Source organism: Arvicola amphibius, chromosome X (assembly GCF_903992535.2).
Source record: "Arvicola amphibius chromosome X, mArvAmp1.2, whole genome shotgun sequence".
Lineage (NCBI taxonomy): Eukaryota > Metazoa > Chordata > Mammalia > Rodentia > Cricetidae > Arvicola > Arvicola amphibius.
In genome coordinates, this window is record NC_052065.1 from 120,358,551 (window position 1) to 120,382,848 (window position 24,298).

At 43.2% G+C, this 24,298-nt stretch overlaps 1 protein-coding gene across 1 annotated transcript; it reads right to left on the reverse strand.

The window, feature by feature from the left end:
- Positions 1–5,376: 5,376 nt before the first annotated feature.
- On the reverse strand, positions 5,377–5,763 carry LOC119805440 (60S ribosomal protein L31-like). Its single transcript, XM_038317399.1, has one exon. It carries the CDS (start codon positions 5,752–5,754, stop codon positions 5,377–5,379), a length of 378 nt encoding a protein of 125 aa, XP_038173327.1. The 5' UTR covers positions 5,755–5,763.
- Between the last annotated feature and the right edge of the window lie 18,535 nt (positions 5,764–24,298).

The following is a 24,298-nucleotide window of genomic DNA, read 5'->3' on the forward strand; positions in this document are numbered from 1 at the left end:
AGCCTGCACGGGGCCCGCATGACTCCACCCCGGATGGGGTTCCAGCACTGAGAGGGGAAATGGACACATTCCCTCTCCCCTAATTCAGAAGCATTCTCTGACTGATAACCCCTTGCAAATGAAAATTTAGATTTCTCCAAGGGACTCTCACTGAGGAAACTAATTGCTCTTAAGGGCTGGATGCGTGCCTAGTTGTAGCTAGGCAACAGAAAACAAACCCAGTGGCATTTTTAGAGGTTCCTGCTCTCATAATGTTGTGTCAGGGCTTTCCCTATCTTTTTAAAATTCTGTCTTATTTTCACTCACACACACACACACACACACACACACACACACACACACACACACACACTTCTATCTCTTTTTTACCCTATAGGTCCTTTACATATATACTGTGACTTCCAGTTTAGTGTTTTTATGGGATTTCTGCGTGTGAGGATGAGTGAATCTCTGCACCTATATCTGTTCTTGGGCTCTTTCCTTCCGGTTGTTTTGTCCTATTCTGATGTGTGAGTTTTTGTTTTGTCTTATTTTATTCTATTCTATTATTATCCTTTAGAAGCCCATTTGTTTTCTAATGAGAGACAGAAAGGGGATGGATCCAGAGGGTAGGGGAGGTGGGAGGAACTGGAAGGAGTAGGGGACTGCAATTATGATATGTTATGTGAGAAAAAATAGAAGTTAAAAAGGGGACTGGGTGGTGGTGGCACACACCTTTAATCCCAGTACTTGGGAGGCAGAGGCAGGTGGATCTCTGTGAGTTTAAGGTCAGCTTAGTCTACAGAGTGAGCTGCAGGACAGGTGGTGGCATAAGCCTTTAATCCCAGCACTTGGGAGGATTCCCGATGCTGAGACCCTTTAATACAGTTCCTCATGTTGTGGTGACCCCAACCATAACATTATTTTCATTGCTGCTTCATACTGTAATTTGGTTACTGTTAGGAATCACAATGTAAATATCTGAGATATACCCCCAAATGGGTTGAGAATCATTGGCTTAAAACGTTGTTCAAGAAGCGCTTCAAACCAGGTGTTTCTCGTTGTGTTCAATGAAACCCTGAGGTTCCCAGACACTAGGAGGCTGAGGCTGGAGGATCACTCGAACCCAATTAGTTCAAGGCTAGCTTGGGCTAGCAAGCAAGAGTTTGTCCTAAAACATTTAAACATTTATTCTGAGGAAGAATGCACTTGCAGGACCACACTTAGGCATGATGTGATGGCTTACAAAGCTCTGTGCTTCAAACACTGACAAAATGCACTGAAAGATTTAACTGGCCACCCAACTGCCCTAAACTGAGGTCCTGCTTGGTGGTGAGGCAAAAGCCTTGGCGGCAGCAGGTCTCCATCTGCCTTGGAGGGCAGCCCACAGTAAAATCATGAAGATCTGCCCTATGCCACAGCCTACCCAGGAACCATCACGGAAAACTCCTGGAATAGCTAGACCTCTCTGCACTGATACCTTATTCGGGCCATATGACTGTGAAGTGCTGGCTCCAGCTGCATGCTGGGACTCTTCCTTATATCCCCCCCACTCCCAACCCAGGCATGGTGGCACATGCTTCTAATCCCAGCACTCTGGAGGCAGAGATCAGAAAATCACGAGCTCAAAGCTCCGAAGTGAATTTCAGGTGTGCCTGAGCTGCAGCAGGAGACCCTGTCTTTCTTGCATGTATTTCTTTTTTATAGAGAGAGCACTACAACTGTTAGAAAAGAGGCTAGGGCTGGCTGTGGTGGATGTGGCTTTAATCCCAGCACAGCACTTGGGGAGGCGGGAGGATCTCTGTGTGTTCCTTGTCTGTCTCAAAATACAAAAGAAAGGGTGCGGGAGAAAGTAAGAAAAGAACCTAAAACTTCAAGGGTAAAGAACTTCAGAACCCTCTAGATACACTATAGAGCTCACATTTAAGTGGTTGAATTAAAAATAGAAACAACACTGAAACGCCATTAAGAAAAGAACTATCCCCAAATTCATGCAAATCTTCCTTCAGTAGCTTTCAATCCACTGGTGTTTCAATATTCTACTTCAGCAGTAACTGTTTGCCAAACACTCAGAGGTGTGTTACCCGTCACAACATCAGCACTAAAGGATATAAGTGATTCGGTCCAGCCATAATCACCAGGATAACTTGGCACAACGCCTGGCACAGATTTTAATTTGGCCTCACCTATAAGACAGGTAAACACCAGATTCTGTTTATTAATCTGAACGCTAATAACGTTTGCTACAAACAAGTCTTCCAAGAGAAAGACAAGGTAGACAACCATCTCCTAGAAACAGAATGGCTCTGATTTCTGAACCAGAGGACAGACAAGTTGGGCATAACAGTGATCAGTGTGGGATTCTGGAGGCAGAGTAACCAAGTTCAAGTCCCGCTTGTGCCCCTTTTCTCTGTAAAGCACAATCTGCTGGCAACCACACATAGTGGAAGGCCACAGTCAAGAGCATGAAGGTGGGATCCAGATTGCTTAGTCATAAAGCCCAGCTTCCTACAAAGGTCAATCTTGTAACCCTAGGCACGGTTCTAAACCATCCTGAACAGGGTGCAGCTGTTAAACAAGGATACCGGCAGCATCTGCTTCTTTCCACTGTGTACATTAACTGATGCCCACACGGCCACTCCCTGGAAACATGCATGCCTTTTATTTTATCTGCGTATGGAGATCCCCTTAGGGACACCTACTATTATACAACTAGCACTGGCCAAAGAGGAGGCTGTTCTCATCACCCTCCTCAATGACTGGAATACAGGTCCCCAGGGTGAGAAACTGGTGGGCTTTCTGCTGTGTACATCAAGGACAAAAAAAAAGACATAAAAATCCTTGTGCTTCTCTTGTTGGGTAGAATTAAATACTAATTGATGAAAATCCCAGGCTATGAACCAGGCCGTGGTGGCACAAACCTTTAATCTCAGCACTTAGCAGGCAGAGCAGATGTCTGTGAGTTCAAGGCCAACCTGGTCTACAGAACGAGTTCCAGAAGAACAGAGCTACACAGAGAAACCGTGTCTCAAAAACAAAACAAAACACCCTCACCGCCCCCCCCCCCAAAAAAAGAAAGAAAAAAAATAAGAAATGAAATCTCAGGCTTTAAATCCCCTGGTCAGGCGTTTTTCACACCTAAGCAACTGGACACAAACTAGAATTCCTATCACTCAGAGCACAGACACCACCCACCCCAGCAGACTTGCCCATGTTTTGTTGGACTGACTGTCCACTGGCAGACTTGCACCTGTCTTCCTTAAATGTCTCCTTTCTGCCAACTCTGGGGCATGAGTAGGGGAAACAAAGTGAGAGCCCTAAACTGTGTTTCCTGTTGTCCCGTGCATAGCCGAAGACTGGCTCACTGCCCTGCTTGCTTCCAAACACAAACCCCTTGGAAAGCAGGATTAGATGCTCACACACAATGGGATGCTTCCCGTCTCCTGGAAATATCAAAGAGAGTTTTGCAAAAGGAAACTCAGTCTCAACCCCTTGGGAGTTTGTCCCCTTTCCTTTAGTCCACCAAGAGAATGTCTGCCTTTCTCAGGACTCAGGAACTGTGGGGGCAAGAAGGTAATTCAGTTCCACAGGACTTAGTAGCCGGCATTGGTTCAAACATGAGGAGTCTGACCCCCAAATAGTTTATTTTAGGCATATTTAAACACAGCACGATTTGGTAAAAAAAAAAAAAAAAAAAAAAAAAATCCTGGTGATAAATAACTCCATCCCATGCACACAATAAAGCTTATGACATGCCTACCTTGAAACTCTTTGAACAGTACATGTTACATCTTCTATAAAGGTGGGTTCTAGAGGTTGACTACATGTGACACCTAAAAAAGATAGGTTCTATAGATTGACAAGCTATAAGGTCTAGGGGTAGGAGACAGCATGGTCTCAGCATACACGTAAAGGTTACCAAGCTATTAACTACATCTGCTTTCATGAATAACAGGTTACACATTCTCCCTTTGAGGGGACAACTCTGTGTGTTTAACATTCCTGGTCCCCCTAGCACTTCTGTGAGCACGAGGACCTCCACGCCCCCTATGAGGGCCAATGTCCCCAGAACGGACATTCCAGATAATAACAACAGTCTCTCCTGGCCATTCAGGTCTTCCTGAGCTCCAATGCTTTTTGAGTGGTGGAGAAAGGAGAAAAAAGGAATACTTCGAAGGTGAACTTGCTCCTTTTCCTGGGGGGAGGGGTCTATCCTCCTGATAGCAAAGTTGTGGCTAGTGTGTGGGCCCCTAGTTCATGTGTGGGCCCCTAGTTCAAGTCCCTCTTGGAACTGATTGGTTTCAGTGTTGACGTTATGACACCACACTCCTATGGCTAACAAAATAAACCAAATTGGGAAACGCGGCTTTTCCCACCCGTTGTGTGCTAACCAAGTAGGAAAGACTCATTTAGAGAAAGAGCTGATGCCCTGAGGTGCTCAGCAATGGTGGAGATAGAAGAGGGGGCTTCTTTCTGTGTTTCCCGAAGTTCAAAGGTTTGACTTGGGAAGTGTGGAAAAAAAAAAAAAAAAAAAAAAACCAACAACCAGATTCAGATTCTGCCAGAATAAAAATCCCATTGTGAAGCCCAGTGTAAGGACCGGCCACACAGTGGTTGGTTACTATTCTTCATCAAGGTTTCTGGAGGATATGGGTCTTGTGAGTGTGCTACGTTTTTTGAGACTTTCAATGACTACTTGTATTTGTGCTGGAACTGCGTTAGTGTGTGTGGCGGGATGGGATACCATCTCAGAATCCTTTCTTCTCATTGCCACAACCTTCGTTGCACTGGCTTTAGCTAGGCATCTATTTGGAGGTACAGTATCCCAGGCAGAAGGAGCCGCCTGTGGAGAGAGAGCACCTCAAGCGTGTGCCTGAGGAAAAGCTCAGTGGCGTCATCAGGAAAAGGGAGAGAACAGGTGTGAAATGAGGAGGCAGAAACTTTAAGAGATCAGGTGGATGTCGGACCGCAAAGGGCACCGTACATCGTTGGCTTCTCCTATGCATGCTGGATGAAGTCCCTGAACAGTTTGAACACCTAGAAGGATCCCTCTACCGACTACATTCCTTAAAGATCTTCACGAAAATCTGCCTTTCATGATGAGATTACGAGAAGCCCCATCCCATACACAGAATAACATTCTGGATGTGGGTAGGATTTTATATAATTCTATATGTAATCGATGAAGGACTATGTTATTAGGTCCTAAGAAGAACTAGCTAGTATATTACACTTAAAAAGGCGATTAAATTGCCAAAATGTGATTTAGGTAAGTACTGCTTTATGCTCGGTGTACTTAAAACGTAAATCTAAAAGACCAAATTTGAAGAAGAAACCTGTGTCTGAAAACACTTTTTTTTTTTGGCAGTTCTCCAACTTTATTTGAGATTCAGTAGGTTAGTTCTCGTCCACATTGACTGTCTGTAGATTTTTGAATGTGGTAACAGGCACGTAAGTTACCAATGTGTAGAGTTTGTTTGGTGAGTACTCATCCTCATTACGTTTTCTGGACAAATGTACCCGGATACAGTATGGAACATTCCTTATTCCTTTGGCCCAGACGGCTTTATTGAGCCTGGTATCAATCCGCACATCTGGAGTCCCCATCGCCTTCATGGCAAATTTCCGGATTTCTTTGAGTGCCCTAGGAGCACTCTTCTTGAAGCCCACGCCATGGATGCGCTTGTGAATGTTGATGGTGTATTCTCGGGTCACCACCTCGTTGATGGCAGAACGGCCCTTTTTCTTCTCGCCACCCTTCTTTGCGGGAGCCATTCTGCCGGGCCCAAGCTGGAAAGAAAAAAGCATGAAAACACTTTTATATGACTCCTGGACTCTGTTCCATATGAATTGTATAGTTTGTTAATATTGGGATGGATTGTTCTGTCATTTTTACTATCATTGCTAATAGATGATACACCTCATTATAATTAATGTTCTAAGTTGGATGTTTTAAATATATGTTGGTATTTTTAAACATTATAAAGTTATCAAAATAAAACTAATATTGTTCACAAAAAAGGTGATATTAAAGAGGGGGCATTGTGGCCATGAGCTTGGTACGGCAGCCATCCTGGCAGAAATAAGTGTGTTCTAAACAGACCCTTGTACCACTCTTTGCCTAGGTGGCTATTGAAATAAGAGACCCTGAGAAATTAGAATTTCCTCAGATGTCTTTTGGATGAGTTAATGGCCTTTCTGGCTGAGTGTAAAGACAAAATTTTGTCTCTGAAGCATGTATCACAGGAGTAGGCAGTCCACACAACAGATTAAAGCAGACTCGTAAAAGCTGATCCTTCTTGGTGCCTGGGGTGTTCAGAAAAGGGTGTCAGATCTCCTGGAACTTGAATTATGGTTATGAGCAGCCGTGTGTGTGCTGGGATCGAAGCCCAGTAAGTGCTTTTAACTGCCAAGCCTTCAGTCCAGCAAACATGGATGGTCTATTAACCTTTGTCATCAATCAGATGACTGTAGCTATTTACTTCTGGTTTTCTCTATGTCATTGTCCTTGTTCTGCATACCTTTTTCTATGCCACTACTATGTGGCTTTGTTACTATGGCTCTATAGTGTAATTTGAAATTAGCTACTATGATATTGCATTTCTATGCTTTTTCAGAGCTGCCCAGGGGTCTTTTGCTCTTCCATATGATATTTTAAAGTTGTTTTAGTAGTCCTGTGAAGAATAGAATTAGAATGTGGGGCATTGCATTGAGCCTGTCGATTGCATTCAGCTCCTCTTGCCATCATTTTCTGCACTGTAGAGGTCACTCTCCTGCTCGGCAACACTTATTCTTCCTTTTCAGTTTTTTTTTTCTTTTTTGAGACAGGGTTTCTCTGAGTAATAAACAGCCATGGCTGTCCTGGAACTCATTCCGTAGGCCAGGCTGGCCTTAAACTCACAGAGATTCCCCTGCCTCTGCCTTCTGAGTGCTGAGATTAAAGGTGTGCGCCACCATGCTTAGCTGCTTGTTCTTTCTAGGTTTCGCTCATTTTGAGGTTCTTATAAAGAGGGTTGTTTTCTTGCTTTCTATGCATAGATTACAAAGCTACTGAGAGTTTATGTTTTGTGTTCTGATACTTACTGTATCTGCCCATTTCCAATAGCATTTTGTTGGAGTCTTTATAGCTCCTAAGTATAAGTTACTAATATCTATAAACAGATAATTTGGCTTCTTTGCTCCCTATTTATATCCCTTCTATTTCTTTCTTTGGCCTTAATACTCTAATATAGTGAAGATCTGCCTCATTACTCTTATGAAGGAATTGGAAGTGTTGCTTTTCTTTTTAAATTATCATTTGTATTAGTTCTCCAGAGTTATTTATCAGTTTAGTTTTTTAATGTCCCCTTTGTTCAATTTTGGTAAACCGTATGGATGTAGACATTTGTCAGTTTTCTTAGTTTTCCATTGTTTTAGAGCTTACATTTTCAGCATAATCTCTGACTCTTTGGAGTGCATTGTTATCTCTTGTAAAACCCCCCCCCCCTTGTCAATTTGGGTCTTTCCTCCCTGTCTCTTGGCTACTTAGGGTAATGGTTTATAAATCTTATTAATCATTCCAGAGAGCCAAATATTTTTATTATTCTTTTGTATTTCTTTCTATTAGTTTTCAGTTTATAACTTTAGTTCCAATCTTTGTTATTTCTTTTTCTTAACTGGTCTTTGGTTCTTTTTATTAAGCCTTGACATTCATTAGTAGATTCTCTTTCAAGGTTTCTTTTACTATGTATGTATGGGTGAGATACATATGTGCACTTGTGGAGCCCAGAGGATAGATAACCTCTAGTGTTCATGAGCCATCTAGCTTGCGTTTTGAGTCAGGGTCTCTCATTGGCTTGGAACTCACCAATTAGCTTAGGCAGGCTGGGATCAGGCCCTAGGAATCTTCTCTGCCTGTTTCCACAGTACTGGAAGCATAAGTGCATACCATTGTATCAGACAGTTAAGGGCTTTCCTCACAAGCACAAGGATTTGAATTTGATCCCCAGAAACTATAGAAAAAGGCAGGCACAAAACTGTTTTATCTTATTTTATTAATTTTCTTTTCTTCCTTCCTTCTCTTTTTCTTCCTCTTTCTTTCTTTCTTTCTCTCTCTCTCTCTCTCTCTCTCGCTCTTTCTTTCTTTCTTTCTTTCTTTCTTTCTTTCTTTCTTTCTTTCTTTCTTTCTTTCTTTCTTTTTTGAGACAGGGTTTCTCAGTGTAGCCTTGGCTGTCCTGAAACTTGCTTTGTAGACAAGGCTGGCTTTGAACTCAGAGATCCACTGTCTCTGCCTCCTGAGTGCTGGGATTAAAGACGCACACCACCACCACCACCTGGCATTCCCAGATTTTTTAATGGCTTCTGTGAGTCTGAACACTGGCCCGCATGCTTTTTATAGCAAACAGTTTACAAACTATCTATCTCCCTGGCCCCACACCCTTTAAAAAATTTTTTTTTGGTTTTTCGAGACAGGGTTTCCCTGCACCCTTTAAAATTTTGTATTTGCCAGGTGGACAAGTTCTGGGGACAACCAAAGTTTTACATCCACCTTCCTCTAATAGGATGGGACTGGTTTGGAATCTTTATGATAATGTTAAGTTCATTAGTGAAGTCGATTGTTTACACATTGCCAAACATACTAAATGGAATAATTTTATTTTTTAAATTTCATTACTGTGTGGGCCATTGGAAAAGAACGAAATCTCTGAAAACAACAACCTGAAAAGAGTTACAACTTCTGATTGTAAACTCAGGGGTTGATCACAGTGGTTTCTTATTAAAAACTACTCATTCCAAAGGTTACAGTAACAATACAAAAATCACATAAAGATAATGAAATCATGATCCCTTTGCCGTATTCTAAGGAACGGATTTCCCAGGAAAGATGCAAAGCCTGTGCTCTAAAAGTTCATTATGTTCTAAGGAGATTAAAGACCTTAACCGATGCAAAGGCATCTGAGTTCAAAGCGCAAAAGATTTACTAGTGTTAAGATGGGAGCAACTTCAGAACTGATCTACAATTCAATGCAACCTCCAGCAAAATTTCAATACCCTTCTTCTGCAGGCGTGCAAAGCTGGTCCTCAGATACAGACAGAATTGCAGCTGCTGTGTGCGGTACCAAGAGCAGCTGTATTCATAAGGAGCAGAGAATGATGGTTGGCAGGGGTGGAGGAGGGAGATTTACTTACTGAGTACAGTGTCGGTCTGGCGTGATGAAAGGAGTCCTGGGGATGAGCTCTGATTGCGGCACAGTGATGTGAACGCCCACTGGACTGCACCCTTGGGACGCTTGGAATGATAACCTCTAGTTTCTGTATATTTTACTCTGGAAATAGTGTTGATTCGCAAAGGAACTGGATAGATAATTCTCCAAAGATGATAAGTAAAAGGCCAGTAAGCACACGAGAAGATGTTCAATATCACCAGTCACGGAGGAAGCATATTAAAAACAGGAGTCTCTTTCACACCTACTAAGATAGCACAAGACACAGGCAATGGCACTTGGGGACAATGTAGAAACTGGGACACGTGCTGTATTGATGAAATTGCAACATGGTACAGCTGCTGTGAAAAACTCTTTGGTGGGCCCTCACAATGTTGATCATGGGCTAGAAGTGGTGGTTGTGGCAGCGGCACACGCCTTTAATCCCAGCACTGAGGCAGAGGCAAGTGGACCTCTGAGTTTGAGGCCAGCCTGGACTACAGTATGAGTTTCAGAGCAGGCAGTGTTATACAAAGAAAGCCTGTCTCAAGAAAACAAAACAAAACACACACACACACACACACACACACACACACACACACATTTCCTGTCCTTTTAGATACTGGGGACAAAACAGGGCCTTGGCTATACCAGGCAATTGCTTTATCACTGACTGAGCTGCATATGAAGCTTCTATGACTAGTTTCTCTTCCTGCTTTCACAGTCACTTATAGACTATATGGAGAGAGGCTGGAGAGATGACTTTGTGGTTAAGAGCACTGGCTGTTCTTCCAGAGGACCCAGGTTCAATTCTCAGCACCCACATGGCAGCTCACAACTGTCTATAAGTCCAGTTCCAGGGACCCGACACCTATGGTAAAGCACCAATGCCCATTTAATAAAGGAATATATAGAGGAGTCAGTGTCACAAAATCAAAGTAGCAGATACCGCTGAATCATCACATAAAAAAAGATACGTCCCAAAGTGTCTGTCACTTGAACCAAAAATGGGTTTTGTAGAAAACAAAAAATTCAATTCTATTGAGATTTGGGGCAGATCCTCACCACAGCATGACTACTACAACATTCTCTGGCTAAAATGAACCCGAGTAGCCTCTCTGGTAGAGAAACAGAATAGAAAACCAATTACCAATTCCTGAGCATGTGTCTTGTGCACTGGAACCAACTAGGGGTGTGTGTGTGTGTGTGTGTGTGTGTGTGTGTGTGTGTGTGTGTTGAAAAGATACCTAAGAACCTAAGAAGTGTTGAAACTGCCAATGTCTCCGCTGTCTTCTTTGGTTCTTCCGTTTTAATCAGCAGAACCAAACAATCCCTTTCATATGTGCTCATAACAATTTCACCTCCTCTTCACGTCTTCAACCTTTCAATCAACCCAAACTGCTGGCTCTCTGTCCAGGCCTTAGTCAATTCAGTTGTTTGTGACGGGAAAACGCTACTTCCCCTTCTAGTCAGTCATCTGGCTAACTGTCACCCTGTATGTCTTAGAGTTATTACACTATTATTCTATTCTCTTTTTGATTAATTAATTCTTCTATTTTTCTTTTATGTAAAATAGATTTTTTTTCAGCTGGGCAGTGGTGGCACACACCTTTAATCCCAGCATTTGGCAGGCAGAGGCAGCTGGATCTCTGAGTTTGAGGCCAGCTACAGAGTGAGTACCAGGACAGCTATGGCTGTTACACAGAGAAACCCTGTCTCGAAAAACCAAAAATAATATAAAATAAAATAGATTTTTTTCCAATATATAATTTTTTACAATATATTTTGATTATGATTTCTGAGTTCCCAACTCCTCCCAGATCCTTCTCGCCTCTCTTCCCATCCAATTCCACACACACACACACACACAGTAGAAAACAGGCAGTCAGGGGGTGGTGGCACACACCTTTAATTCCAGTGCTTTGAAAGTAGAGGCAGGTGGATGTCAGTGAGTTTGAAGCCATCCTGTCTGCAGAGCAAGTTCCAGGACAGCCAAGGAGAGCTAAGGCTACATAGAGAAACCCTGTCTCAATAAATAAATAAACGTATGAAAAATTAAAAAGAAAGAAAGAAGAAAAACAAACAGGCATCTAAAAACTAATGATAAAAAATAAAATGAAAACACACTGGAATAGGACAAAGCAAACAAATATCTTAGAGTCATAACACCATCTCCTTTCTTTTTAATTAATTAATTTTAAATGTTTATGTGTATGAGCATCTTCCCAGCAAGTATGTAAGTCCACCATACGCATGCAGTGCCCATGACGGCCAGAAGACAGTGCTGGATTGCCTGGAACTGGCAATCCAGTTGTGAGCTGCCATTAAGTGCTAGGAACCATCTCAGGTCCTCTTTGAGAACAGCAAGTACTCTTAAGCACTGAGCCAACTCTTCAGCTTCTTGACAGCACTACTTTGGGAATCCTTCTTTGCACTGTGAGTGTGAAAGACCAGGATGAATCCAGATCCCGGGGGTCTTTCAAGTGTAGGTTGGGTGCTTTCCTTCTGGCTCCTGCAATGCCCTAGATCATAAACTTCTCACCAAGCTGCATATCAATTGCCTTTTGACTGTCTGTCTTTTCTACCAATGCCTAGGAACTGCTTAGCTTAGTTTTGTGATACTATTTCACCAATATCCTGGCACAAATTAGGAATAAACCACATTTTCCAGTGAAATTGTATAGCACCTGCCAGGCAGTAATAGCACACACCTTTAGCCTCAGCTCTGGAGGCAGAGGCTGACAGATCTCTGAGTTCGAGGCTAGCCTGGCCTACAAAGTGAGTTCCAGGAGAGCTGCTATGCCCAGATCACAGAGTCCCCAAAAACCAACTAGGAGACCAAGTCCTGGATGTAAAAGCAAAGAACTTTTACATATTTTTCTTATTCAAGTTTCAGCACGTACTCTCCATGTGTCCAATGTATTGGCATGATTTGAGAGCCCCAAGCTCAGTTGGGGTGAGGCTTTCGTAATAGCAAAGGTTAGGGTGAGGGATTTCTAAGGTTCAGGACCCCTGATTGGTTGACATTTGTCTAGGGCTGTCCTGGTGAAAAGCGATGGGTGTGTACTGGCAGATGATCCTATCTACAATGATTGGAATGGTAGGAATTTCCTTTGGATGGTCTGTTCCTGGGTGGTGCCTGGGTGGTCTCAGTTTGTGGTCTTTCTTGCAACCAAATATTGCCTTGGGGTAAACTACTGAGACCCAGGCCTCTATTGAGCTTGTCCTGGCTGGGTATTATGCAGCCAAGGCTACACTGAGCAACCCTGCCTCGAAAGACAAAACAAAACAAAAATTATGTAGAATCTCATCATCATTTAACAATCTGTGAAAGAGAAAAGAGAAAAAAAAATCTGTGAATGAGTGACCTTGCTGGGTTCTTGGGACAGGGATAAAACACGTGACCAGAATAGAGGTGGAAGCAAGCATATTAGGAGATATAGGAAATGGAGGTGACTGGCATTTGGGATGTGACCCGATGGGAAGGCTCTTGTCATTGTAGAGATGTGTTGAGACTTCATTGTCTTTGAAACGAGAGGTAGGAGAGTGAGTTTATGGTTCATTATTTTGGTGTCAGAATGTGGGATGGGTTTAATGGTAGAATTAGTCAGGCCAGCTAGTGACCATTCAAGCAGGAGGAAATTTGGGCCTAGGCTAGATCAGAGGTGACAGCTGAGGATGACTAGGTGCTGAGGGGAAATTTTAAGTGATCACCAATAGGAGCCTGAGAACAGCCTCTCACCACGCTTTATCAGACTGCCACAGATCAGTTTTCAGCTACAAAAGAAATCATTAGCATTCCCAGCAAGCCCATCTTGTTTTTCCCTAAGGTCCCGTTTTATCTAACCCAAACTAACCTCAAGCTTATTACAGCTAAGGATGACTTTGAACTTTTGATGCTCCTGCCTCTACTACCCAAAGTGGAAACTACAGATATATGCTCTCACGCGCGCGCGCGCGCGCGCGTGCACACACACACACACACACACACACACAAACACACACACACACACACACACACACACACCCTACCCCTACCTCTACCACCCACTGTGAAGATAGAGATCAAACCAGGCAAGCACTCCACCAACGGAGCTCTATCCTCAGGCCTTTTGTTTCATGCTTTCTAGTCCAAGAAACAGAATCATCCTTGGGGCTTTTTTATTATAATTATTTTTAGCTAGGAAGCAGTTTATTATGCTAGTAGGCTTCTATCAGATTATTATCCAAAAGCTAGAGCCCAGAATGATACAGCATTGATGTTTTTATAAATTTTTACCTTTTGTATTTCCTGTATGTGGCCACATGCGTTTTGATTGTGAGTTTCAAATTGCTAGATAATAAGGGTTAGCACGAAAAGAGGAGGGAAGTGGGTGGAGGAGAGATGTGGTCAGTTTGCACATCCACACGAGGCTACTGACCAGCCTGTCATCACATACGACCAGCCTACATGTCTGTTCCCTGTTTTCGGATTAGCACCCCCTACCCCCTCTCCCAACCATACCTTTATTAAGAGATTTTTTTTTCTTTGTTTTGCTTTGGTTTTTTTTTTTTTTTGGTTTTTTTTTTTTTTGGTTTTTCGAGACAGGGTTTCTCTGTAGCTTTGGAGCCTGTCCTGGAACTAGCTCTTGTAGACCAGGCTGGTCTCGAACTCACAGAGATCCGCCTGCCTCTGCCTCCCGAGTGCTGGGATTAAAGGCGTGCGCCACCGCCGCCCGGCTTGCTTTGTTTTTTGAGACAGGGTTTCTCTGTAGCTTTGGAGCCTGTCCTGGAACTAGTTCTTGTAGTCCAGGCTGGCCTCAGACTCAGAGATCTGCCTGCCTCTGCCTCCCGAGTGCTGGGATCAAAGGCGTGCGCGACCACTGCCCAGCTTAGTGTTCACTTTTAGCATGAGAAATTTATTTCCTAATACAATTTCTGTCCTCTTTTTCTCATGAGTGCCAGTGTGGTGGGGCTATATCCACACTCAGTCTTAAAGTAGATACAATCCTGTTCACTTGATATAACATTAAAATCAGGATATCTCACTTGATAGAATGTCTTCTTCTGAATACTATAGTGGCAAATTATTTCTGTTTTAATAAATAAAGCTTGCCTGAAGAACAGTGCAAAACAGTCAGACTAGTCAGCTGTACAGGCCAGGCAGTGGTGGCGCACACCTTTAATTCCAGCAGCCACACTGGTTAGTCATAGAGGCCAGGCGGTGGAGGTGCACGCCTTTAATCCCAGCACTAGAGAGGAATGTAAAATGGGAGGAGAGAGGTGTCATTCTGAGGATTAGTACAGACTAGACAGGATTGCGCATTTTCAGTCTGAGGTAGAAGAGCCAGTGGCTGGCTGCTTTGCTTTTCTGATCTTCAGCTTGGACCCCAATATCTGTCTCTGGGTTTTTATTATTCGTGCTATAGAATACACAATAGCCACCGGCACAGATCAACCTGCATATACACTTACATTAATGTGCACACATGTATGTACACTCACACATATATATACACACACTTATATATGAATTGAAAGAACCTAAATTGACTAAATTGAGAAACTTGCCGTGAAACACAGACACAGAAGAATTTGTGATTTTCTGCCTAAATCAATGACCACGAGCTCTGAAGAGAAATAAAGCCAAGAGGAACATGAACCCATTATTAAGATTGTGGCACATCTTTGTCAGGTTACAGAGATTTATTGTTTTCACTCAATAATATATTAAAAACCCACTGGAGATGGTGTTTTAAGGGCATGAGCTGGAGACCCATAAAGATATATATATATATATATATATATATATATATATATATATATATATATATACAACCTCAGAGAACCTAGATAACAAAGAGGACCCTAAGAGAGACATACATGGATCTACATAGGAAGGTAGAAAAGACAAGATCTCCTGAGTAATTTGGGAGCTTGGGGGTCACGGGAGAGGGTAGAAGGGGAGAGGGGAGGAAGGGAGGGAAGTGGAGAAAAATGTACAGCTCAAGAAAAACAATACAAAATTTTTTTAAAAAGAGCTTGGGTTGCCAAGGTAGGGAGGTGGAGGGAGGGAGGCTGGTATATGATAGTGTGAAATGTGTAATATATCTGTGTTGTTCTTTAGATGTAAATGTTAAATGGTATGTCCCTTGGTTGTAATAGTTTCTCAATTACTCGTATAAAAGAACACAACTGAGCTGGAGTACAATGACGGCGGTGATGGGGGCGGTAAAGGCAAGAAGCCAGAGAGGAAGAGTTTCCCCTGAGGTACAGATGAACCAAATTGTTGTTATTAGTTACTTCTTGACAGTTTGACAGAATAGCTGATTTAAACAAGAAGAGAGAAACTTATCTTCTCTCAGAGTTCGGGGACACAGTCCATTGTGGCTGTGAAAGAATGTTATGTGGTACATTTGTGTTGTATGACGGAGACCAGGACACAGAGACAGGACTGGAACTAGGCAGGCCTGCAATTTAACCCTTAAAGTTCACTTACAGACTTAACTTCTACCAGCCAGGCCTCATTTATTTTATTTTTTATACATATGAGTATTTTGCTTTATGTATGTCTGTGCGCCACGTATGTGCCTAGTTTCTGGGGAGGCTGCAAGAGGGCATCAGATCCCCCAGGACTGAAGTTACACATGATTTTAAGCTACCACGTGGGTACTGGGAATCAAAACTCAGATCCTTGACAGACATGGTGGTGTATGTCTTTGATCCCAGCACTCCAGAGGCAGAGGCAGGTGGATCTCTGTGAGTTCTAGGCCAACCTGGTCTACAAAGCGAGTTTCTGGGGCTGGAGAGAAGGCTCCGTGGTTAAGATCTTTTCCTGCTCTTCCGAAAGGTCATGAGTTCAATTCCCAGCAACCCCATGTGCTCACAACCATCTGTAATGAGATTTGGTGCCCTCTTCTGGCCTGCAGGGATACATGCAGGCAGAACACTGAATATAATAAATAAATCTTTAAAAAAAAAAGCTACTTCCTTCTAGGACAGCCAGGGCTGTTACACAGAGAAACTCTGTCTTGAAGAAACAAAAGAAACCCAGAACCTCTGGAAAAGTGGTCAGTGTTCTTCCTAAGGCCTGAGCTATCTCTCCAACTCCCAGGCCTCACTTCATACAAGTTCCATAACCTCTCAGAAGAGCACCATCAGTTGAGAACTGATTATTCAAAAACATGAGACATTTTATATTCAAACCATAATAACTATGCTTACCTATGTCTGGGGATTTTGATAATGATCAATACTGGCAAATGTTTCATAGTAGCCTAGTGTATTTTAAAAACTAGTCATATGGGGCTGGAGAGCTGGCTCCATTGTGAAGAGCACTGGCTGCCCCTGTAGAGGATGCAAGTTTGATGCCCAGGACTGCTCACAAGCATCTGTAACTCTAGTTCCAGAGTGTTTGATGTTGTCTTCTAGACTCTGAAGGCACTGCATATACTCAGTGCACAGACATACATGCAAGCAAAACACCCACACATATAAAATTAAAATAAAATATTTTTGGCTTTTTTATTAATTTTTTATTTATTTTATATACTGACCACAGTTTCCCCTCCTTCCTCTCTTCCCATTCTCTCTCCCACCTCCCATCTATTCCTGTCCCCATCCACTCCTCCTCTGTCCAGAAAGGAGCAGGACTCCCATGGGAGTCAACAAACAGGCATAGCAAGTTTAGGCAGGGCCAAGCTCTTCCCCCTGCATCATGGCTGGGCAAGGCATCCCACCCCAAGGAGTGGGTTCCAAAGAGCCAGCTCATGCGCCAGGGACAGGGTCTGATTCCACTGCTTTTATTTATTTATTTATTTATTTATTTATTTATTTATTTATTTATTTATTGGTTTTTCGAGACAGGGTTTCTCTGCAGCTTTAGAGCCTGTCCTGGAGCTAGCTCTTGTAGACCAGGCTGGTCTCGAACTCACAGAGATCCGCCTGCCTCTGCCTCCCGAGTGCTGGGATTAAAGGCGTGCGCCACCACCGCCACTGCTTTTAAAAAGAAAGAAACAAAGGAGGAAAGAAAGGAAGAAAGAAAGAAAGAAAAAATTATGTATGTATGCTAAATACACACACACAAAGAAAAAAATACATAAAAAGTCATATAACCACTATGGACTGCTATAAAATTTAACATAATTTTATTTAATTAATAAGAAGCTGTTGTTTCTGCTGTCGTTTTTATCCTTTCATATTCTTACAAGTGGCCTCCGGAATCAGACTTCTTGGGCCCAAATACTAGCTGTACTATTTGATAGCTGTGCTCTCTTAGGTAACTTAGCTTCTTTGCACCTTGATTTACTCATCTGTAAAATGGTCATAAAATTTTTTTCTCATAGGGCCATTGGGAGGATTAAATGAGCTGATCTCTACGTTATCTTGCAGTATTATGTTTTTCCTGTGTGTATATGACCATTCCAATAGAGTACAGCATATATTGTTAGGGGAGGAACTATGTCCTATTCATTTTTAGTCAAAAGCCAGTTGATATACATTATCGATGAAGGGGAAATTTGATATCACACTTTCCCTTCATTCATCAGTTTTGAATAACAGGGTTCATCTGTTCTGTTTTGGTTGAAAGCAGGTCTGTGAAGTGTGTCGTCTGCCATAGAGCTTTATGAAATAAAAACAGATGCCTTTCACAACAGTAGTCAAACGTGTGACACGAAATGGTGGCCTTTGTTTGGAAGAGTTCCTCAAAGGTGTAAGTGCTTTTAGCAAAGTAAGTTTCTGCTGCGGGCGAAGAAATGTAAGACTTTCTTCCCAAAGAAAGTGCGTAGCCTAGAGAGCATGCAATTGGTTTCAGGTGGATTTGTCCTGATTTGTTGCCTAGTGATAGCCAAAGGAAGTTACCCTGGGGTGAACCACAGGTCTGTTTGCCATTATGATTTCCCACAGAACAGTCTGGAGCTGGGAGCATTCACAGAGGAGAGCAATTCCAGAATGGGTTAATTTTTACTAGGTAATGGGAACATCAAATCCTCAGGAACATTAGGGGAGGCATGACTGTTTTAAAGTCTTCAGTTAGTAAGCAAAATGTCTAGTCTCCCTTAGGGATAGTTTCTATTCATTTTTGTTACTGTATACAGGTCATATTTTATGAATTCTTTGCAAGGATCTCATGTTTTGGGTAGAACTGAACATTATAATGTCATACCTTCGGCAGTAAGATTCTTCTGCTTCCCCAGGTAGTTGTTGTTCATTGCAGACTGCAGGGTGTTTTAGTTTGGGTTTGAATTTGAGTTTATGGTTTTGCATTTTGGAGTCAGGGACTCACAGCCCGGGCTAGCTTCAAGCTCACTATGTAGCCCAGGGTGGCCTTCAGTACCTACTTCTGTTGCCTCTAGTTCCTGAGTGCTGGGGTCACAGTGAGGCAGCACCACCCAGGCTTCCCGCTGGGGTTTTGGTGAGTGTTGTACACTGGTTGTGTAGAGAATTTATCTATTGCGTGCATTCCCTGAACTCTTTGTTCTGGTAGCTTCACAGTTCATTAATAACTGGATAAGATGCCCGATAGGTGCAGAGATAAAAATGCTCACCTGGTCTTTGTGAGATTGTATCTCTGGAAGTTTTACCTGCTCCTGTAATCTGCTTCTTTAGAACTTAAAGTTTAGTCAGTGGTAAAAGTCTGGGGTCTTCTCAGGTCTCCTCTAAGCATCCATCCCCAGGCGCATGCGTGGCTTTTTCAGTTACTCAGTCTTCTCAGTCATGTTTCAGCCTGTTCCCACCCACATGTATTTCTTCCAGCAACACTCTTGCCTCTCAAGACTGTGGGGTTCATCTGCTTCTTGCTCTCTCTTGTTCCCTGCCCCGGGAACATGTGGCTAATGTATTTTCCTTTCAATCCTTTCAGTGAAAGTTGCTCAGGAGGCTGCAGCCCTGAAAAGACTCCAAGATTGGCCAAACAGAAGCGAGCCTGGAATCAACCCTCTGGGAGCCGCTACACTGGGATTTTATGACCTACTGTTAAATAATATATGTAATCTGTTCTGCAACTGGCTATGCCCTTAACTAATCCTCTTACCTCTGGTTTGAAGAACAGCAGCAGATGGCAATTAAAGCACAGGGAATGGCAGGAAAGGACTTCAAAGTTGGGACTGGTAGGAACCTTTTCTGCTCCTCAGAGACCATGCGCCCCACCACACACACACACACACACACACACACACACACACACACACACACACGTTGCTAGCTGCCTGATCTACAGTGCTCAAAAGTGACATTCCACAGCTTTGCCTACCAGGATATTGGAGAAGGGCCCATGGAGGGAGGACACTTAAATTCAATCTTGAAACATATCAAAGAACTTTCTAGTTGGGTCTACAAAGATTAAGGTCAGATATGGGAAGTTCATCTTACTTTTATAAAATCTTTTTCTTCTTCCTCCCCTCCACCTCTTCCTTCTCCTTCTCTTCCTCCTCTTCCTCCTCCCTCTCCCCCTCCACCTCTTCCTCTCCCTCCATCTCCTCCTCTTTTTTTTGGTTTTTCGAGACAGGGTTTCTCTGCAGCTTTAGAGCCTGTCCTGGAGCTAGCTCTTGTAGACCAGGCTGGCCTCGAACTCATAGAGATCTGCCTGCCTCTGCCTCCCGAGTGCTGGGATTAAAGGTGTGCACCACCACCATCCGGCCCATCTCCTCCTCTTAAGTTTTCATTATGTCGGTCTAGCTGGCTTGAAATTCACTTTGTAGATCATACTGGCCTCGAACTCAGAGATTCCTCTGCCACTGCCACTTGAGTGCTGGATTGAAGGCATGCACCACCACACCCCACAGAAGTCCATTTTCTACAGTAAAAGCAGAGGTGTGAAGCAGCTTATCTGTTTTGTGAAATGTAAGCATTTGCTTGAAGTACTTTTCTTGGATTCTCCCACAGCACTACCACGATTTTTGTAGGAAATAGGTATTGTTATCACTATATTAAAATTGAAATATTGTAAAGACTAGGATGTCTGCTGTGAGATAGTATCCTCTAAAAGAAACAAATCAAAAAGAGGACATGAAGTGGAGGGGGATGGGGAGAAGGGGATGGCTCTTGGAGGAATTAGTTGGGAGGAGTAGGGGGTGACTGATCAAATACACTATATGACATTCTCACAGAACTGATGATAAAAATATATATTAAATTTGTAAAAGTGACATTTTTATTTATCTGTGTGTGTGCATGCCACAGTAGGTATGTGGAAGACGGAAAACAGCCTGCAGAAATTGGGTCTCAGCCTCTAACATGTGAGTCCTGGGGTTCTGGCTGAGATTGTCAGGCTTGGCAGCAACTGCCTTTACCTGCTGAGCCCCATTTTATCAGCATTTTATGTGGGAATATGCTGAGGAGATGGTCACTTCCATGGCTATAAATGTCCATAAGGAGATGGTCATGGGATACTTACAAAAAGTTACTGTAGGGCTGGAGAGATGGCTCAGAGGTTAAGAGCACTGGCTGCTCTTCCAGAGGTCCTGAGTTCAATTCCCAGCAACCACTTGGTGGCTCACAACCATCTGTAATGAGATCTGGTGCCTTCTCCTGGCCTGCAAGCATACATGCAAGCAGAATACTATATGTAATAAATAAATAAATCTTTTTAAAAAGTTAATGTAAGCATATATTATAGTGTCCATTGTGAAATACCACAGAAAACAGTCTATTTCTTCATGGTTTCCACGTTATCCACAATTGAACATGAAGTTAATTTCTTCTGAGTTGACCCTGCCTTCAGGGCCAAGCTTCCTCACATACGTGAGCTTCTGCTGCTTCTTTTCTGCTCTCTCTATTCACAGGAGTTTTGTTTTGTTTATGTTTGATTTATGTTTTTGGGTTGTTTTTTCTAGCTTTTTCGAGACAGGGTTTTAGGTTTCTCTGTGTAGCCGTCGCTGTCCTGGAACTCACTTTGTAGACCAGGCTGGCCTCTAACTCAGAGATTCACCTGCCTGTCTCCCCAGTGCTAGGATTAAAGCATGCACCACCACAATTTTGATTTTTATTGATGGGTACCATATTTTATTGAAAGGTCTCACTAGACTGGATACAACCAGAGTTATAGTATTAAGAGGAGCAAACAGTAGAATTAAGTAGTAAATGTCAGGAAGAATGAATCTATCATTTTGTCTTGAAAGACCCCCGGAGTAGGGAGACTCTCACTCAAGTCTCGGGATAACACAACCCCCCAAGAACTCACGAGAGACCGTCCTTGCTGCAATCACACGAGGTTTATTGACAGCGTGCTGGGGCCAAGACTCATATCCCATGCAGGGGTAGAGGAGTTGACCCCGAGTAGCTGGGAGAAGGGGTATTTAAGGGAAGAAACCAAAGGGGGTAGGGAGGGAGCCATTGGAAAATTCCAAAAATACCAGTGATAATCACAAGGGGGTAACTCCCCTTTTCTCAAGATTGTTCTCAAGATTATAATCTAACTTTGTGGTCAGCTAGTTCCTGGAACAGAGTCACTGAACCGGCTAACCTAGATTTTTGGCTCTACCTTCCTGCTAGATTTTTGGCTCTACTCTTCCTGCTAGGGGGTCTGGATTTATCTGGATCTTTCAGTCTATTTTTCTTTTTCTTTTTATTTTCTTTGTTTTGTTTTGCTTTTTGAAAACAGGGTTTCCCTGTAGCTTTGGAGCTTTTCCTGGAATTTGCTCTGTAGACCAGGCTGGCCTCTAACTCTGCCTGATCTCTCGGAGATTTGCCTGCCTCTGCCTCCTGAGTGCTGGGACTAAAGGCGTGCGCCACCACTGCCCAGCACCTATTTTTCTTTATGTACACACAAAATATGAATCAAATTTGAAATATTTTGGTGGCAATGAAGTTACACTCACCTATCTACATAGACGAACATCTTGACTCCCAGCATTTGATCTGCAATGGGCCTGCAGGGCATATGTACTGTTTTCTGTACTAACAGCTGGCTGTGGGAAAGGTGCTTTCTTTTCTATCAAAGGGTTAAAGAAGACAAATAAGGCCATTTGAAAGATCGTCAAGAGCCACTTGGCAGAAATTCAAATTCCTCCAGGGTCAGCTCTTCTTGAAATCAAAACACTCACTCTCAAGGTTGCATCCTTTTCTCAAAAATTTGTACTTTGCTTATCTGCTGCGCTATTTTGAGTTAGCCAAACACTGAAGAATGGAAAGGCCACCCTCTGACCACTCAGTGAGACACAGAACTCCTTTACCTCGGGAACGAAGACCCAGCCGCAAGGTCAGGGGTGGTGGTACAAGCCTTTAACCCCAGGCAGAGGGAGGTGGACCTCTGTGAGTTTGAGGCCATCCAGGTCTCCATAGTAAGTTCCAAGACAGCCAGTGCTATGTAGAGAGACCTTGTCCCCCAAACAAAACAAACCAAAGAGAAACAACAAAACCACAGCAGGCCCCCTACTTACCTGTTTGATTTGATACTGTTGAGCGCCTTGCTGGCAGAAGTAAACTTTTTGAGATCCATTTTTATTATTTTTAATTCTGGGTGTGTGCGTGTGTATGTGTGTGCATGCATGTAGGTATTTGCACGTGAGTGCAGGCATCTACAGAGGCTAGAGAAAGCAGGTCCTTCTGAAGACTTACAGGCTAATTGTGTAAGTGGCCTGCTGGGGATGCTGGGAATTGAACTTTAGTCCTCCAGAGGAGCTTTTAACCACCGAGTCATCCCGCCAGACCTCTGAGGCCCATTTTTAAGAGAAACCAATGAGCTTCTTTTGTAATTTTCTTCTGAAGTAAGGACCGTTTCATCTCTGGTAATCTCATTGTTTTTGTTTTGTTTTGTTTTTCGTGACAGAGTTTCTCTGTGTCCTGGCTGACCCAGAATTCACTCTGTAGACCAGGCTGGCTTTAAACTCACAGAGCTCCACCTGCCTCTGCCTCCCAAGTGCTGGGATTAAAGGGTGTGTGCCGCCTCTGCCCAGCTGGTATTCCTCACTTATAAAAAACTAAGGGGTAAGAGAAGAAGAAAAGTGTGACAAATTACAATTTTTTCAAGGAAAGATAAAAATTTATTTGGATGATTTTTCTGCGATGAGGTTAACCGTGCTAAGCTTGGAATCACCTTGTAGGAATTACGAATCACCAGTATGCCAGAAGTGTAGGTTTCTGTGTATTTTCTTAAATTACACGGCAGTCTTCTGGGATTAGAGACATGCACCATCACTGCCAGCTTATTTTTTAATTTTTTATCAAATTGAATAAATATGTGTCCCTGTGATTTGGAATTGAAAGTTAGAGGTCAGCAAGAACTATTGCTGGGCATTCAGCCCAAATCATCTTGTGCTCATTTGAGCCCAGTTTGGTAGAGGGCAAAGAGTCTCTCTGAAGACTCACTAAACAAAGACAAGCATGCTGTGGTGGCACACGCCTTTCATCACTGCACTCTGGAGGCAGAGATGCAAGGATCTTTGAGTTTGAGGCCAGCCTGGTGTACAGAGAGAGTTCCAGAACAGTCAGGGCTAAACAGAGAAGCCCTGTCTTGAAAAAGAGAAAGGAAAGAAGGAAGGAGGAAGGGAGGGAGGAAGGGAAGGAGGAAGAGAGGGAGGAAGGGAGGGAAAGAGGGAGGAAGGGAGGGAGGGAGGGGAGAAAGGAAGGAAGGAAGACAAGCAGGAAGTCTGTAGGAATTTGTATATGGCACACACACACACACACACACACACACACACAGAAAACCAGGGCTAGAGCAGTGCCAGGCACAGCAATACGGTACACAGGCAGTGTGGTCAGTGATTGGCTTCACCTCCTGGCACAGGCTAATTCCCTTTGGGCATCTGGTCACTGTTAGGCAGTCAGCTGTTCAGTCCCATCTGAGAGATATCTATAGTGTATAGAGTGTAATGTTCACTTATAACGTCACCAGCCTATTAGAGCCCACTGGCAGATGGCATATAGCTTCTGTGGCATTGAAAATTGTTACTTTCAACTCTTAGAGGAAGGCGTTGTTTGATAATCCAACTTCACAGGACAGCTGATGGATGCTTTAAATTTATCATCATCATCATTGTGTATGACACAGGGGACATGCACATGTGCCATGGTGGGCATGTGGAACCCAGAAGGCAGATTTGTGGAGTTGGCTCTCTCCTTTCACCTTCTAGTGGGTTCTGGAGCTCAAACGCAGGCTCTCAGGCTGTTTCAAGTGCTTTTATCTGCTGAAGCATCTCTCTGGCCCAGGGTAGTTGATG